Here is a 19,279-nt window from a genome sequence, read left to right on the forward strand (position 1 = left end):
CTCACGAGTTTTACCGCCTGCGTGAATGGAGCATTTAGAAGCTGTGTAGTTTGGATCTTTTCGGATTAAACCATAGAGATTCTGAAACATGAAACAATTCAATATATGGTTACGGATTTATTTGGCGAACGGACAACAGAGATTGACAGCGACAGCACTGGGGTTATTTTAATTCCAAAGGCATAGATAACTTTATCAAGATGCATAGTCTTGTGATGATTGGTTGAAAGGAAATATACATAATATGCTCATTTACACTTCACAAACATTAAAGCTGATTTTCCCAAAACTTGTTTTTTGCTGAGATGAGGATAGCCTTCACATTTTGGTCAGTTTCTCTGGGTTGACTAAACGGAATTGAACAAATGACCCTAAGGTCTGTGGATGATAAACCCTTTTTTTATTTTGTCAAACTGGACTCATTTCGTTGTGGCACGCCCCATAATTTCATGTGTATTGGCCGCATTGTGTATAAGCCTCAAGTGTTTTATGCAAGTTAAAAAAACGAAACCATATTAATACCATATTAACTGCCCCTGTGTATTAGCCTCATAGCTGAATAAATTTTGCAAAATCAATGTATAAACCTTGGCTAACAGTTGGGAAATTACAGTAGATAGATAGATAGATAGATAGATAGATAGATAGATAGATAGACAGATAGATAGATAGATAGATAGATAGATAGATAGATAGATAGATAGATAGATATTCCCTTCCACAGCATTTTTAACCCTTTTCTCCCATGGGCTTTCTTTTATTTTCTCTAGTGAGAAGACTGAAATTAGTTATTTCCCAGACTCCATAACATCCTGGCAACTTAGTGCTATCAGCCTCTCTGACAATGGTAGGATCCATCACATATACATCCAAACACTGCTCTCTTCTCACCTCGCCTCCTAACCTCCCTTAAATGCTCTAACCATATCCAACCTGTTTATGATTTATCTTCAGGTATTTGTGTGTCAGACACCCTGAGTATGGAGATTCATGTGGACTTTTTCATCAACTTGAAGTTACCTTACTCTGCTGTGCGACATGAGCAGATTGAGATCAGGGCCATCATTCATAACCAGTTGCAAGAATCCATGAATGTAGGCATTTTTTTCTCTGTAAAATTGAGTTAGTAGCAAGATTGTCCTTAAAGCTACATTGTGTAATTTATTAAATTGATTCTTAGCAAAAATACTAGCCTAGAAATCTGGACGCACGCTAGCGGCAGCAAATGTAATTTGCAGCCAGGGTAGTCTAGCAACTCTCCGTTGGCTTGCAAGCTGGAAAAATGAAATTAATCTCAGTTTTGAGGCCCACAGAAGAGACAGAGCGGATGTGGGGGTGGGGGTGGGGGGGGGATGGTTCCAAAGACTTGGGGCAGATACACAAAAGGCCCTGTCCCCAAAGGTCTTAAGTCGGTGTGGGGTATAGCCAGCTGGTCCTTGTTGGAGGACCAGAGGGACCGCAGAGAGGTGTAGGGGAGTAGGTCAGAAAGGTATTTATGGGCCAGAGGATGGAGGGACTTGGAGGTAGGTGAGAAGCAGAATTTTATAAATAATGCCGGACTTGACTGGTAACCAGTGGAGCTGCTTGAGGGTGGGGGTGATGTGCTGCCAGGGCTTAGTGCTCTGTAAATATTGCAGCCTGTCCAGGGCCTTGGAGGGGAGACCTGTGAGTATGGCATTGCAGTAGTCCAGATGGGTGGAGATAAAGCAATGGATGAGGGTTGGAACAACCATCCACGTCCAGGAGACACAACCTTCCTGAGCAGTGGCTTAGCAGGGGCGAAGCAAGCGTGGGGGTTATGGGTGGTATAACATGCACAGTTTTGCTGAAACACGATTCTACCCCCCCCCCCCCACACTTATTGTCACAAAAATGTAGATATGCAGGGTGGAAGGGGGGTGGCCATTTCTCCCAACCCCCTTATACATTTGTTTTCACAAAACAGAAACAGCCTTCTCTGCTTACAGGTGCGAGTGGAGTGGTACAGTACTGAAGGCGTTTGCAGTGTTGCCTCCCAATCTGGCAAGAGCCGGACCACAGTACATGTGGATGAGATGTCGACCCTTGCAGTGCCTTTTGTCATTGTACCCATCGGTGAGCCAGGCAAATATATAATTGAGGTGAAGGCGATCGCAATGGTGCTTGGTCAATATGTTACTGATGGAATCAAGAAGGAATTGCTGGTAGTGGTGAGTTTCCTTGAACTTCAACTTCCTAAATCTGCATGGCTAATCACCTTGAAAGTGTGGGAATTTAAAAAAAAAACTGGGATTGTCTGTTCTGAGTTAAAGAGATGATAGAATGGAAAACCGAGTTTACCTTGGCATAGTTGAGGGCAGTTTGGAAAGTAAAATAAAAATAGAGGGAACTTCAAAATCTCATTGTCCTTCGTAAGGAACAACTTGAAACTGCCGCTGTAAAACAGGCGAATCACAACAAAGCTAATAGATGACGACAACTCGTCGGCTGCACCTTATTTAGCTCTGGTCTGTAGCTTTGTAACGCCCCTGAAATTTAGATGTGGAAAGACTCTGAGCAATAATGATGGTTGGTCTTGCAATGTGGGAGAACATATTGGACAGAGATTGTGGGGCCACACTTTAAAATAAATAAATAAATAAAACGTATAGTTTCTCTTCCATGTGACTCCAACATCCTCTACTACAGCAGCCGGTCGAAAATTTTTTTACGTGCTATCTAACACTTAAAGACGAAATAAAATGCGAAATATTCCTTGGCATCTCTGATTGGACAAACGATAGCAAACCTCTATTGTGATTGTACAAAAAACTTACCAGTCATCCTTTGGGTGGCAAGCTATTTTATACAGTCTATGGTGGAGAGCTACTAAAGAAGAACAGGAACGAGTGGTCCAGTATTTAAAATCACAGTGCCATCAAAGTTCACGCAGCAGCTCCTTCACCGGAAGTTCGATGACGCCGGACTTCAGCAGGCTAGATAATCCAAAATGGCGTATTTGCAGATAAACATAAATTTGGCTTTTTAATGTTTGGATTTTGTTAAAGTTAGCGAGAAATAAGCACTCTACATTCTATAAAAGCCTTTAAGCCAAAGTTGATCGAGCATTATAGGCTACCTCACAAGTTCTACGAATGCCTCACGAGTTTTACCGCCTGCGTGAATGGAGCATTTAGAAGCTGTGTAGTTTGGATCTTTTCGGATTAAACCATAGAGATTCTGAAACATGAAACAATTCAATCTATGGTTACGGATTTCTTTGAAGAACAGACAACAGAGATTGACAGCGACAGCACTGGGATTATTTTAATTCCAAAGGCATAGATAACTTTATCAAGATGCATAGTCTTGTGATGATTGGTTGAAAGGAAATATACATAATATGCTCATTTACACTTCACAAACATTAAAGCTGATTTTCCCAAAACTTGTTTTTTGCTGAGATGAGGATAGCCTTCACATTTTGGCCAGTTTCTCTGGGTTGACTAAACGGAATTGAACAAATGACCCTAAGGTATGTGGATGATAAACCCTTTTTTATTTTGTCAAACTGGACTCATTTCGTTGTGGCACGCCCCATAATTTCATGGCCGCATTGTGTATAAGCCTCAGGACAGTGTTTTATGCAAGTTAAAAAAACGAAACCATATTAATACCATATTAACTGCCCCTGTGTATTAGCCTCATAGCTGAAGAAATTTTGCAATATAAATCTTGGGTAATAGTTGGGAAATTACAGTAGACAGACAGACAGACAGACAGACAGACAGATAGATAGATAGATAGATAGATAGATAGATAGATAGATATTCCCTTCCACAGCATTTTTAACCCTTTTCTCCCATGGGCTTTCTTTCATTTTCTCTAGTGAGAAGACTGAAATTAGTTATTTCACAGACTCCATAACATCCTGGCAACTTAGTGCTATCAGCCTCTCTGACAATGGTAGGATCCATCACATATACCGTAAAACTTCAAATAATCGCCGAGTCCCTAAGAGACGCCTGTCTCTTTTAAACGCCTGGCGTGGCTACAGGTTTGGGTTAAAGGCCGGTCTCCAGTAGAGGCCTGGTCTGTTTTTTTAGTTTCGGGTTGTATTTAATCTTCTAAAACCTGTCAGATCGTCTGTTTAAAGATTCGCAATGACATGAAACCGTTACAGAAAGGAGGTTACAGCAGTGTGAATTAGATGTTGCACGTCGTTACAAGCCGTCGCAAAGCATTCACATGTCTGGTCACAGTTGCAAGGTTTTAGAATGTTGCATCAAGTTGCTGCTCATCTCGTTGCGAATCTTTTGTGTGATTTGGGCTTAAGTATGGCGCAGACTGCGCACGTTATGATTAGATGGCATTAAAAGACTGCGGTGGGGAAAAGCTAGAGTTCCAAATTGTATAACTTTTTTTCCAATATGAACTATGCCTATATGTCCGACTTCGTCATCGTTAAATTCATCCCTTGTGTTTAAAATTGCGGATAGGCCGATGGTAAGCTTGTTTTTATGCTGGCAACAAAACCAGAACGGTTCGCGAACGTTATTCTTTATTCTAAATGCCATGGCGATAAAGAGAAAGAAGTCAGAAAAGGAATTTACCTTAGACTAGGCTATATCAGAGCCCGTCTACGGACATTCTCTGGCTATATAACCTACTGAAATAGGTTAATGATGTAAAGTCAAGTGCGCTTCTATGGACTGGTGTGTGCGCGCACAGTTTTTATTGATGAGTCGGAGTGGCAAGTGCTGCGCATAGTTGCAGTGGAATGTGGCTGCCCAGGGCATTATAAAACTTCTCACTCTTAGACCTACTCATACACGGCGGTGAAATGGCGTATTTAGCTGTCTAAATTCGAATCATATGCTGGGGGAAAAATCGTCGGACATCCATGATTATTTTGTTATTCAGCACCCCTGGTCAAAAATATGTTCCCGCGCGCCTGGAAGTAGGCTATGCTTTGAATGTAGACTGTTGTCAAATTTGGCAAATACAAAACGGGAGAAACAATATGGTTCATGCTCTCTCATGCTGTTTCATTCGTGCCGAAAAGGAGGGAGAATGAAACATTAAGAACGTTCCACTTTTGCATAAATAATTCCTGAACGGTTTTGGTCAGGGCTGATAATGCAACTGTATTTGACAAAGGACCGATATAGGCTATTTGCTAGTGACAAAATATGAGCTTTCAGTGTGATACGATCTCTTTGTAGATTACGTTTAATTAAAATGGTTTCATCTGTTCTGGCTATGATCTTACTGTATCTCACTCAATGAACAACATCTCAACACTAAATGAATGATGATCCGTAATTGTCATCAGATAGCCTAGTCATATAGGTAGACATTCAGTGTGTTTGAAATAATTAATTCGATAATATTTTCCATCTTTGCAGAGGAAAAGTTTTGTGTAAAGGGAATTAAAGGCCTGTCTCATATAGACGCCTGTCTCTAATACTAGCCGGTGCAGTTTGGCGATTTGGGAAAATAAAAGCCTGGGCTATTATTTGGAGTTTTACGGTACATCCAAACACTGCTCTCTTCTCACCTCGCCTCCTAACCTCCCTTAAATGCTCTAACCATATCCAACCTGTTTATGATTTATCTTCAGGTATTTGATTGGACAAACGATAGCAATTACCTTTAACGATTTTGTTAAAGTTAGCGAGAAATAAGCACTCTACATTCTATAAAACCCTTTATTGTAATTGCAAATCACATCTGAAATGTTGTGTAAGCTATTTGACATTGGCAAGTTAGTAATCTCGCAAGCTAGCAAGCTGACAAGCTAATTACACTCCATTGTTTTGAATGGACACCTCTTGTGAATCCAAACATTTTTATGATAACCTAAGACTAGCAGTGCATTACAAATAAAACTATTTTAGCAATCGAGTTCCCTGTGAATTTTACACCATGTGCCGTGGGTAGGTAGCAGGGAATACAGTGTCTACAGTGTGATCGGAAAGCAACCATAGCTAACATGCTCACACACGTTTAACGTGAACATGTGCCGGGTCAGACAGACACAGATATTAGGCTTAATTTTGTTTATCCAAAAACTTAGAGGGGGTTTGGGGGTGTCATCCCCGGGAAAAATGATTAAATATTGTACAATATTTACAATATGCACAAGTTCCGCGCATTTTCAGTCAGATAATAGGGCATTATGCCTAAAACACGTGTGCAGCCTGTTGTTTGTCTTCTGAACATTCCTTACCCATTATCCAGACATGCTTGAAAACATTTCACTCACAGCCATAGATCATTTTGAGAATGATGACTTCGGCATTGTCATAGCGTAGCTATATAACCGTTAAAACAGGCAGATATGAAGAGGCATTGCAATAGTGTTTACAAAGATACATTGTAACGTTGGCTGCAAAGATTAGACTGACACACACACACACACACACACACACACACACACACACACATTAGCTGTGTCCCATTTCAGGAGCTGCATGGTTCTAAGACTAAATTTGTAGTCGGTAACGTCATAACGGCGTGACTAGTGCTGTCCAGAGATGGGGACTCGAGTCTTAGACTTGGACTCGATTTGCACTTAAGTTGCAAAAACAGTGACTTCAGACTTGACTTGTGACTTTACCTCAAAAGACATTAGACTTGACTCTGACTCGAGCTTCGAGACTTATGAACAACCTTTATTTCATGCAGTTATTACCATGCATGAAAATGCACTGTTCTGTTATCCGAAGTCTTCTTATTACAGTGCATGCAAAGCTTCTTTTTATTATTATTACTAGTGCAGTGCCCGTTCAAACATGCCATTCCTGAAGAAAACCTGTAGCCCAATTACATGCCACAGGTATGCCTGTTTTAAAAGTAGGATGATAGGGAAACATCATTCCAGCTAAGCATTCAATAATACTATATTAGCCAATAATTAATGTGGCCTCTAATACATATGTATACATTTAGGCATGGCTGTATGTGACATTTCTACAGATCAGAATGACATAAGCCTAACAACTGTTTTGAGTTAAGGCTAAATGTGTATTAAGCTTACTGAATAACTTCCTAATACTGAAGACAAACCATTTTGTGGAATGATGCATCATTGTTTGAAATTGACAACGATGTGGCTCAAAAACAGTCAGTTAGCATAGCCTAAGTGACGTCGCTCAGTCTGTCACTTGTTGTTGTCTAGCTATGTGGCATTAGCCTATCGCTCGTTTCAATTTGGAACCTTGCAGTCGGAATTGTCGTTTGTTTAGTCAAAGTCTCAAGTCCAAAGTAGCCTGAGCTAGGCAGTTTATTGCACACTTTTATTTTGAGTGGTCACTACATAGGCCTACCCGTGTTTGTTGGCGTGTTGTTGCAAAATCCACGTAATAATTTTATGCAAGCAAACTGCATACAGGGAGTCTTTATTGTTGAGGTCAGACATGATAATCATCTTGCATCTTAACCCACAAGCGGTTCTCCAGTAATCTAAGCTGTTTTTTAAATTGCGACTGACTATCATCAAAGTGAGACCTGTCAGTACACGATCCATGGGATGGAGCTCCCCTGAAACTGGTCCCCTTGGAAACAGTGCAGTGCAGCGATAAACGTCCTACGTAAATAAGCATATTTTGAAATATGCATTCAAAAAGCTTTATAGTTAGATTCTTACGGCTATAATTTGACTTGAACCACTTATCGTAGAAACTTGATTCAAACTTTGACGCGTAGATCCAATTTGTCTGCTATGACTATTTCTGTGATTTTTACTTTTTGAGATATTAAATAAAAACCAAAATTTCTCCATAGACTTCACATTGGCTTTGTGACATCATAATAGGGTAATAAACAATTAGAATGCCATCAACCTAAACCTGTGCTCTCTCACTGATGGCAGCTCTGACTACAGCAACTACTACAGAACCTCTTCTCTATGGCAAGCCCTTTTTAACATTTAAAAGCTAAGTTTTATTGCTTTATTATTGTTTCATTATTGCTCAGAGTCTTTCCACATCTAAATTTCAGGGGCGTTACAAAGCTACAGACCAGAGCTAAATAAGGTGCAGCCGACAAGTTGTCATCATCTATTAGCTTTGTTGTGATTCACCTGTTTTACAGCGGCAGTTTCAAGTTGTGAGATTTCCTTACGAAGGACAATGAGATTTTGAAGTTCCCTGCCAGAATTACATTTTGAATAGTTGGAATTGTCATTCAAGATATTTGTAACGTAATTGTGACTAGTCGAAACAACAGATAGAGATATCTGCAATGACGTCATTGAAAATTACATTCAACTAGTCACACATCTTAAATGACACTTGCAGATATCTGTAATTCAGTTTTGGCTAGGCAGAATGAAAGTTAAAGATATTTCAAAGTCATTATGACTAGTGCAAATTATTGTGCATGACGTTGCTCTATTTTATCCATAAATACATTATTTCCCCTCCCCGCCGTATTCAAAGAAGAAGTGGGTTCATTTCCTTATTTCTATGAATGGAAGAAGAAAGAAGCAGTCATGGCATTGGCTGTAATTGAAAAAAAAGAAAAGAAAATGGCGCAGAGAGAGAACGGGCTGCAGCATTAAGAAAAAGTGGGATGCAGGCCTAATTTGCCGTCCAAAGTGGGATGCAGGCCTAATTTGCCGTCCAAAGTGGGATGCAGGCCTAATTTGCCGTCCAAAGTGGGATGCAGGCCTAATTTGCATACAGATATCTGCAACGTCATTTTGCCTAGTCAAAACTCTAATTAAAGATATATGTAGTTATATTTTGACAAGGCAGAATTACATTTATAGATATTTCCAATTTCAGAGATCTCTAATCAAAATTAATTTCAAGATATCTATAACTTGATAATAGATATCTACACTTCAATTATGACGATCCCTAACTCCAGTTTGAGATATCTACAACACCATTTTGACTAGTCATAATTCCAGTTACAGATACAAAGTCATTTTGCCTAGTCAAAACTTAATTTAAGATATCTGAAAAAGAACATGTAAAGTATTTCTTGAATTAAGGTGATTTAAAGAGCGGAGTCAGTCAGAATCTAGTCAGATTAGTCAGAATGAAATTGTAGATATTTCTAACTGAAATGATACATATTCACATCCACGCTTGGCAACAGCGTTAATTTTGACAGCAAATTCTGATTTAGTCTTAGTCTATTTAGTTTTAGTCGTATTATAGTAATCTGAAATCTTTTAGTCTTAGTCTAGTTTTAGTCAACTAAATATCATACATTTTAGTCTTAGTCTAGTCTGAAGTCTTTCAGTCTTAGTCTAGTTTTAGTAGACCAAATATTAGCAGATTTTACTTGACTAAATCTACAGTGGACTACAGTTGACTAAATGTTTCTTCAGAATTTCCGGTCATTGGATGTATCCATTAGTCTGTTATGGAATGGTACACATACACAGATTTAACGGTGGTAATACAAAACATGGGTAATGCTTTAGAATAGCAAGTGCTTATTAGGTATTAACAGTACATAATAAGCAGTTAACAACTTATTACTAACAGTTAACTGTTGTTATCCTTTAATAACATTAACTAACATGCAGCTTTTAAGTGTTAATAACAGGGCCGGTTCTCCCTATACGCACACTACGCAAGTTGTATAGGGCCCCGCAAGTTAATGAAGGCCCCCTCTCCCGTCTCCTCTTGAGTCAAGCTAGTGACAGACAAGTTAGTAAGGCCCTATACAGTTATAGCGACAGTGCCTCATACATTAAGAAGATGAACATGAAACCGAATTACCATTCAGGGCATGAAAAACGGAAGAAACGCCACGAGAATGTCAGCGGGAACAGCAGTCGGGTAAACTTGCGTTCGTTCCATGGTTTGATGTCAACATGCGTCTCTCCAGCGCGTGTTGCTGGTCTAGCATAGGCCTAGTGAATCCCCTGATCTGTCTGCGGCTTGCTTGCCAGCCTTTCCCAGTCACAGTACTTCGCAAAGTTGTGAAATATAATCGCATAATCCGTTTGTTTGAATGCGGGCGACTGGCTACATTAAAAAAAAAATGACCGCATCTTTAAATGCGTTACGTGCAGCTCGGGATGAAACTAGCAGTTTTTCAGCAGAAACATGCGAGGACCCGTCAAAAGTAATAGTTGATTTCACTCTTCCCATACATTTTTTAAATAACTAATTGTTTTACAATGTTTTAGTCAAGCTTTATAGCATACTGAACGTATTCAAAATGGAAAGTAGGCCTATATTAACTTTGATTCGCTGTGCATGGACAATAGATGCACATCGTAAATTAGACCTACAGTATATGAAATATTAAAATGATTGTTTAAAATAGTCTACGTTTGAAAAGAAATATTGAAATAATAAGAGAATCAGGGGAGCCAGTTCATAGCCTATGTCTTTGGCAAGTAGCCTACTACAGACACACAGGTGAAGAACAGTCAGCCAGTAGGCTACTAGCACAACCAGACCCTTACAAAAAACTGCATTACTTCAAGTGTCAAACTGCAGATTTCTGAGTATGAAAACAGCAGTTTTTGAGAAAATATTTGCAGTTCTTATGCAGGGAATGCAGTATTTTAGACACAAAAAACTGCATTACTGCATAGTAATGTACTTTACTACAGAAATGCAGTAAATACTGCACTGTAGCCTACTGTGGTATACTGTAACTGAACTGTACTTGGAAAAACTTCAGTTATTTTTTGCAAGGGGATATGTACAGAAAGCATCAAAAGCAAACAGCCCAGACACTGAGACTGGTCATTTATTGCTGTGTGAAGGTGATTCACACACAATTATGTTTCTTTCTCATAGTCCTTTATAGGGAAAAACATTATAGTTGGTAACTTCCATAGACATCCAAAATGGGGTGGTATGATTGTATTGGGAGCACTGAGGTGTCAGACGATACTGTAAAAAAATGGTTACAATTTGGCGCTCAGTGTTCAGGTAGGAGGGCCCCTTAGCAGGATTTTGCTTAGGGCCACATGGAGGTCTGAACCGGCACTGGTTAATAAGCAGCCTTTTAAGTTACTTACAAGCACATGTGTTAACAGTTAACATTCAGCTTGTAAGTGTTAACAAGCAGCTTGTATATGCTTGTTAATGGTGTATAAGACAAAGAGGTGGATAACATATACGCTTGTTATAAGACCTTTCTTACCTATTTGTAGTAAATTTTGCAGGCCCCCAATCTAAAGTGAGGACCATGTAGCCTATAGTTCCACAAGCCCGACCTTCTATCTATATCTACTGTATCTATCTATCTAGCTCGGTTAAGCTGTGAGAAATGCACCTTCAATATTGCTGCAGCTAGCAGGAATTGAACCCAGGTCTTCTGTGTCATAGAGTGATCTGCTACTTACTGAGCTACATTCCTGTCTGTAGTATTGTTCATGTTGATTCTATATTCAAATAATGTTAATGGAATATCAATAATGTTACTGGTATATCATACCAGTTATGCTTTTTTTTGTTAAAAAATGTGCTTGTAAGTAACTTAAAAGGCTGCTTATTAACACTTACAAGCTGCATGTTAACAGTTAGTTAATGTTATTAAAGGATAACAACAGTTAACTAACTGTTAGTAATGAATTGTTAACTGCTTATTATGCACTGTTAATACCTTATAAGCACATGTTATTCTAAAGCGTTACCAAAACATGTATTTTATTTTATTCTTATGTCAAAAACACTGACCGTGGCTTTTTCACAAAAGAATTTCACATAAAATAAGCATAAGGCCTGCTCTCCCTGAAAAATATACATGCTCCCTGAAAAAGATATGCATTCTCCCTGAATGATATGCAATGCATATGACATTCTTTCAAGATGAATTACACTATTATTGAAATTATGGCTGCCAATCGATTAAAAAAATTATCTAATTAATTACATACTCTGTGATTAATTAATGTAAATTAATCGCATGCATTCATTTTTGCTAAGAACATCTTAAAAACAAGGTTGGCAGATGAGAGAATCAATGAAGAGCCAAAACCAACATTACAGACTAAAGTTCAACGTCTCTCTCTTTTATTATAATTTTCCCGGCTCAGGCATCAGCATAGTGCCTGGTGTCAGATATTTAGCATGATAAATGCAAATGACTGAAGTTACTACTCACTGTCAATGACGTGCAGAGTAGGCTACCCTAACACCAAGGTAATGTTTGGAATACCCCCTATGATTTCTTCTTTTTTTGACCATTCAAACATGTTGTAGATTAATATATAAGATTAATACATAATTACTGTTGCCTTTTCTATCCAGTAGGTGGCAGTCCAGGATAAGAAATAGTACGGTTTAAAACAGTAAACTGTAGGAAAATGAGACAAGAAAATCAGCATAGCCTACAAGTGCAAACGGAAATGTAGTTTGTGAAGTTATTGGAATGGAAATAAATGTAACCACCTTCAACATACTTTTGAAGACATTTTCTTTCAAGTGTGCAATAAATGTAGTTAATTTATTAAGGGAGTTTGTCGGTTAGTTAGGGTAGGCTCCGCAAAACGTTAGCAAGGTTAACTGGTGGCTAGCATTATTATCATCGAAATTAACACTGCTTGGCAAAAAACTTGATAGAAACTAGACGTCAGTTGTATCATGCAGATCTTATAAGTTAAAATAAACTATTAGAAAGTTCTGTCACCCCTTTAATGCTTAGTGGAGAAACAAACAACCATTTATCTCTTTTAAAAGTGCATGGTACCATTAACATTTTGATAATGCCTCACTTTTCCTTCCAGAGTGACGGTGTTCGTGAAAAAGTTTCACAAACAATTGTGTTGGACCCCAATGGTAATGTGTTCATCTAAATTGTAAAAGTCATATTTTCAGTATTTTCGAATGATGTGTTCCTTCTTCCTCACTGCTGAGTACGGAGCCCAGGAGATGTCATTTCAAGATATTTTTGTGTATCGAGAGAATGTGCGTTCATTTTAGTAAATTGTGCAGTCAATTTACAACAATTAAAATGAGAGCACAATTTATTAAAATGAGCACACTATTTAGTAAAACGTCCGCACTATTTACTAAATAGTGCACACGATTTACTAAATTGAGAACACAATTTAGTAAAATGAGCGCACTGTTTAGTAAAACGTGTGCACGATTTAGTAAAATGAGCACACAATTTTGTAAAATATGCACACGTTTCCTGGATATATAGGCCTACCAACAAATATCTTGCAATGATCCCTCTAGGGCTTTGTAGCTGAGCATGTTATACAGAAATAAGTATTCATAACTTAATTTATCTGCTGTTCTTACTATGCATAACATATTAACAATGAGGTTTTATTAAGATGTTACATGTTCTTCTACATTAACAGGTGGAATCCAGACAAATACAATCCTTGCTATAGACTCAAAACAGAAAGTACTTGACAGCCCAGCGAATACATACATCACAGTTCAAGGTAAACTATTGAAAATGTTATGAACTGATAGTCACAGCATGTATCCAAATAACTTGTACTTTGTATTTTGAAAACACAAAAATACTTTTTGTGTTTTTAAAATACAAAGTACAAGTTATTTTGCGGTTTACACACAATGCAGCTAATACACAGGAAATTACTGTATTTAACTCCAATGAGTTTGCTCCAATGAGATGCTACATAGCAGAAATATCAAAACAGTACAAAGGTTCGACTGAAAAACATCTTATAACAACTTATAAGTGTCGTTGAGAAAGTAACTGGGATTGAGTAAGTGTTGGGATGTGAGAGATGGAATTTAATGAATGTGTGTGTGTGTGTGTGTGTGAGCATATAGACACTGCCAATAAAAACCCGTTGATCAATCTAGCAAAGGAAAATATAGTCTACTGGAGCAGATAATGGGATGATTTTGTTTTTAGTTTCTGGTTTGTCACATGTCTACAAATAAGGCTGCAACATTTAACCAAGAACAATGAATAATGTGCATTTCCTTGCTATGCATTTTTGCCTGTGTTTTTTTTTTTCTTCTAGGTGATGACTTGGGTGTTACCATTGAGAAGGCCATCAGTGGAGAGGTCATGAAGAACTTAATCCGACAGCCATCTGGGTGTTCTGAACAGAATATGGCTTCTACAACCATGCCCGTCATTGCAGCCCATTACCTGGACAAAACCAAGCAGTGGGAAACAGTGGGTGTTGATAAACGTGATACGGCTATCAACTTTATTAAAAAAGGCAAGACTTAAAGTAACACCCCTTTCCTTACCTGAACAAATGGCAAAATGCAAAGAAAATAGAGCATAGTGTAACAACAAGGTATACAGTCTTCTTGTTCTATTGGCAAATTTTGCCAGATAATTTAACGTATTCTATAGTTCCACAAACCAAGCAACTTTCACTTTCACAAGATTTGCCAATAGAACAAGAAGATTTCCACATATAACAAGGTCAAACAAACTTAAATCATGTGCTTGATGTAACATTATTTCTCTCACTTACATTCTAAAATTCTATGATTTTTTGCAGTGTGGTAAAAAAGTCCACCGTTCCATATCAATGCTTATGAATGGTAACCATAGTTGAAATAGTTACTACTGCTCCACTGCAGTGATCCACTGTCCACTGCTATCACTGTTAGGAGGACCAAAGGAAGTTGTACAACAAACTGAACAAATCAGCTTCTTTTTAAATGTAACCAATTGTTTCCTTTGCGTGCTATGAAGGCATGATTATTGCCTAGTGGCAACCGGGGAATAATGGCCTTTGAGGTGTCCCATTATACAGAATTAAAGGAACCGTATGTAAGAAATGTATTTCAATTAATCATAAATTGGCCCTGATATGTCACTAGACATAAGACATCATGTTAATTTCGAATACTTATATCACTGACAATATAGTCCGGCCAGGATATTGTCATTTAAAAAGTGAAGTTGCAGCCCCTCAGATGTTGATGTTGTGTTTTGACATGTCAAGTTGTGTTTTGGCCTGATGCGCCACCCTCCACCTATCTACTAATCACAAAGTCAGTAGTGTTTTGGCATCCGGGTTGGCAACCTCGAGTCAGGGGGGAGGGGATACACCGCTCTACAGTAATTTGAAAGTTATTGCAGTACCAGTTTTTGCCACAATATTACATATGGTTCCTTTAATGGACTCGGCGGAAGAAACAGTTATTTGCCTCTAATTCATTAATTCCATATAACCGGACATCTCGGCGGCCGTTATCACTTACATATGGAACACAAGCGCAGAAAGAAGAAATGTGGAGTACATTCAGAGAGCTTGTTTACATGGGTGGATCTTTCAATCAATTATCAGAACGGACTACACCATCTCTCTCGATCCGATTGGAAATGTAGTCGGATCGGGCTGAATCCGATTGGTTGAGATGTTGAAGGTGCAGTCAGGGATTTTACTAGCCAGGGTTTACCCTTGCTGCCTTGCGCACACGAGCAGCCTGGATTCCATGGACTTCGTTTTCACCTCAACAAAGGAACCAATCACAGAACGGAGAGGGGACAGCAAGACGATGACGACACAACAAAGCGGTTATGAACTACGTACAGACGCATTTGATAGACATTCGTAGCGCCTAATAAATGACTCTGGGCATTCATAAACCACGTTTCAAATACGAGAAAATAAATGTGTAGTTCCCAGACCCCATCTTAATGAGATGAGCAGGCTAGGATTTTATGCAATTTGAAGCCCATAAAATTTGTGTGACATTCAGCAATCATCTCCTCATGACCGCTAGCTGCCTATTATGTGAGAACACTGTAAAATTCAGAGAAATTCAGTCTCTGCAGGCAGCACAGGCTCTGAAAATGGGAAACAAACAAAGTGGGGGGCAGCCTGTCCCTCAAACAAATACGAAACTCTGCGTGACATTTCTCAGGGAATACTGAAGGGAGGGGTGAGCTACCCTCTGGCGTATTTCATTTGGTCCTTTGTTAAAATATAATGTACATTTTTTGCACATTAGTGTCTGCTAATGAATTTAAATTTAAGCATTAACACAAACAACACAACCTCCTCCCGAGACGGCACCTTTTACATGAGGCATTTTTATTCCACTTGATTCCGTTTTAATCAGATTAAAAGTGTCCATGTAAATACTGTAGGGCTTGTGCGAGGAGATAGTTGGATCCAGTATGATTCACAATGAATTAAGAATAAAAAAAACTACATAAATATTGGGTAAGAAAGAACGCAGTCTAGTTTACTATTACAAAGACTGTTGTAAATTAGCATATATAGCAATATAGCATTTTGTTTGTTTTGTGTGTTCTAGGCTATAACAATCAGGTTTCCAATCACCGCAAACCAGATGGATATTATGCAGTATACACCAATACACTCCCTGGAACATGGTGAGTAAGCCTAATCAGTCTTTAAGCACACCATGTTGATATTTGATTTAGTTTATATAGTATATTTAGTATTTAGTATTTGTATAATGTTTTATAAACATTGTATCATGTTTATCTTCTACTGTCTTTATTGTAGAATGGAGTTTTTTATATTACTTTTTCTGCTGTAAGTGTATGTTGTGTGTGATGTCTGTATGCTACTGAGATCTTGAATTTCTCCTTGGGGATCAATAAAGTATCTATCTATCTATATATCTATCTATCTATCTATATTTATTACTTGCTTTTCAGATCTTACAAATCAAGATGTGAAAGGCTTTTTTCCACTGCTCTTGTTGATTCAAACTTACTTGACCTGCCATCCTTGCAAAAGTAATACATGGATGACATACTGCCTTCATTCTATTCTTACTGTTCTGTTTTTATTCTTTATACTCCTTTATGTTTCTTTTTTTTTGTATCCTTATATGCACTGTAATGTGAATATTGTACTTGCGAGCAAAGATTAACCGGAGTCAAATTCCTTGTTTGTGTATGCAAACCTGGCCAATAAAGCTGATTCTGATTACCCTTGGCAGGCTCACAGCTTATGTAGCTAAAGTCTTCTCCATGGCCAGTGACATCATCAGCGTTGACAACAATGTGATCTGCAGCGCCCTCAAGTGGCTGATCTTGAACAGGCAGCAGCCAGATGGCATCTTCATGGAGACTGCTGTTCTTCGTTATATAGATTCAGTAGGTTGTCATGTTGAGTGTTGTTCTGTCCATTTCAGTTTAGCAAATACAGGGGCCCATATCACAATAGTGATGAATCTTTTATGCATGCAGTTACGTGTATAATGTATAGCTGCTTTCACATATGACCTCTGGTCACTGTCCAGAGGATCAGATATGAACATATTGTGGAGTTTCCTCAAACCTGTAGCACACAACAGGATATTATTACCTACTGTGCCATTATGTCAAAAGTAAACACACCTTTGTCTAAAGTAAAAGTTAAATCAAGCTCATCTCATCCTCAAAATGACATGATTTGTGTCACATAGCATAAACCAGTTCCGGATAATCAAATAAGAAAACCCTCTTCTAAGCATTTTATTCAACAAATTATTTAGAACACACAAATGCCATAAAACATTTTATACTAAAAAAAGTTAAGGGACTCTTGTACCAGTACTACTTATTTGGATGATGAGAGGCTTGCATGTTTGTGAATGAACTTTCATGTTTTAACCTATTGGTAAAGAGCTGTGTTATCAGAGCTAATGGGGCAAGATTTACACTTCAGAATCATCTCGTCCCAGTAAACATTATAAACCTGAGAGACAAGGGGCCCTATGTGACACCTGGTTTACCGATTGATACATTTGTATGGCCCCGACATGCTTGACGATGTCGGAGCATGCTCCTAATGAGACGGCGGATGGTGTCCTGGGGGATCTGCTCCCAGATCAGAGCTCTTTGGCAGTCTGTGGTGCATGTGTTAGATGGAGCAAATCATAATGTCCCAAAGGTGCTCTATTGGATTTAACTCAGGGGAGTGTGGGGGACAGTCAATGGCATCAATTCCTTCATCCTCCAGGAACTACCTGTACACTCTGGGTGTTGCTGTGCACCTAGGAACTCTGCACCTGTCCTTCTTGTCATACGTTATTGGCCAATATGAGGTATTGTCCAAGCAGATTTCCTGGTTAGGGATTTACATTTAGGCTTAGTCATTTAGCCGACACTTTTATCTTACAACAACTTATAACAATGAAGGTACAATAAAGGTACAGTCCCACTATGATATTGTTAGTGCAGCAATAAGTACGACTAGCATAGAATAGAATAACAGTTCAAGCAAAGCCAAGGGAGGGAGAAGAGGGATAGTCAGGATAGGGAAGAAGGTAGTGGTAAGTGCTAGAGTAAGCATGTCCAGCTGTTAGCAGTGGTAAGAGAGGACGTACTCTCAGAACAGTTGGGTCTTCAGGAGGTTTTTGAAGATACTGCAGATGGATATAATAATAATTTTCGAGAATGAGGATTAAATACTGGACATATATTAATCGTCTCCCTCACATTTTCCATCTGTTCTTACGAGTAGCAATCAAAACCACATGATTTACTTAATGTTATACAAGAACAGAATAGAATTGAACAGAATTGAGTTCAGACTTGAGTTCGGTATTTTGGGTCCGGCCCTCCTCAACAGTCCCAGTTTGTCATGTGGCCCCTTAGGGAAATTAGTTGCCCACCCCTGCTGTAGATGGATATCCCTGCCCTGGGAGGAACTGGTAGCACATTCCACCAACAGGGAAAAACGAAGAGAAATGTTTGGATTGTCATGAGTGTATGGGTAGCAGAGCCAGGCAGCGTTAATTAGATGAGTGCAGCGGTCGAGAGGTTGTGACACATATGCCTGAATAAGGCCATTCAAGTACAAGGGTGCAAGTCAGTGACTACTTTGTAGGTAAGAATTAACAATTTGGATCTAATGCGACCAAGGGGTCATCAGGTAGGGATGACAGATAGAGCTGTGTGTCATCTGTATAGCAGATGAAAAGTCGTGCAAGCGGATAATTGGATCCAGTGAGATGGTATAAATACCAAAAAGAAGTGGCCCCAGTACTGAGCCCTGGGGCACCCCTGTGGTGATTGGACCATAGATAATTTCACCAGCTGATGGGTGACATTATTTACACCGTTTCATGTTTTACACCGAGTTTCATCTTCATCCTCATCCTGTGGCATCTTGAGTGTCTATAAAAATATGAATATAGAAAAAAAAACCAGCAAGAATAACAGTATGACATTTGACCCCGATTTTGTATGCTCTCCACTGCATAAACCACAATTTATCTTAACATGTTGATCCTCCGTTCGTCTTCAATAGAACAATCTTATATCCTTTTTTTCTGTTAAAATGTAAATGCAAAAACATCCTATAGAAATGACCCCTTATTGCACAATGTTTCATAACATGAAACATAACAACAAAAAAATTAAACTAAACTTATTGTCTTCAATGTACATGTAACAGCTTGTTACTCTTTGA

The 19,279-nt window shown here is 38.7% G+C and overlaps 1 protein-coding gene across 1 annotated transcript in view; it reads left to right on the forward strand.

Moving 5' to 3' along the window:
• The window catches only part of LOC143118151 (complement C3-like), a 77,703-nt gene that overhangs the window by 24,500 nt on the left and 33,924 nt on the right, over positions 1-19,279 (forward strand). Inside the window, exons 19-26 of the mRNA XM_076279312.1 lie at positions 771-847; positions 955-1,094; positions 1,968-2,189; positions 12,671-12,722; positions 13,256-13,342; positions 13,898-14,101; positions 16,164-16,242; positions 16,821-16,977. Of these exons, the coding sequence (XP_076135427.1) occupies positions 771-847; positions 955-1,094; positions 1,968-2,189; positions 12,671-12,722; positions 13,256-13,342; positions 13,898-14,101; positions 16,164-16,242; positions 16,821-16,977 (1,018 nt within the window). The remainder of the gene's footprint in view (positions 1-770; positions 848-954; positions 1,095-1,967; positions 2,190-12,670; positions 12,723-13,255; positions 13,343-13,897; positions 14,102-16,163; positions 16,243-16,820; positions 16,978-19,279) is intronic.

The sequence above is a fragment of the Alosa pseudoharengus genome, unplaced genomic scaffold, assembly GCF_046254945.1.
Source record: "Alosa pseudoharengus isolate Yale_2024_CS ecotype anadromous, Long Island Sound unplaced genomic scaffold, YU_APseudo_1.1 YU_APseudo_1.1_scf_1, whole genome shotgun sequence".
Classification (NCBI taxonomy): domain Eukaryota; kingdom Metazoa; phylum Chordata; class Actinopteri; order Clupeiformes; family Clupeidae; genus Alosa; species Alosa pseudoharengus.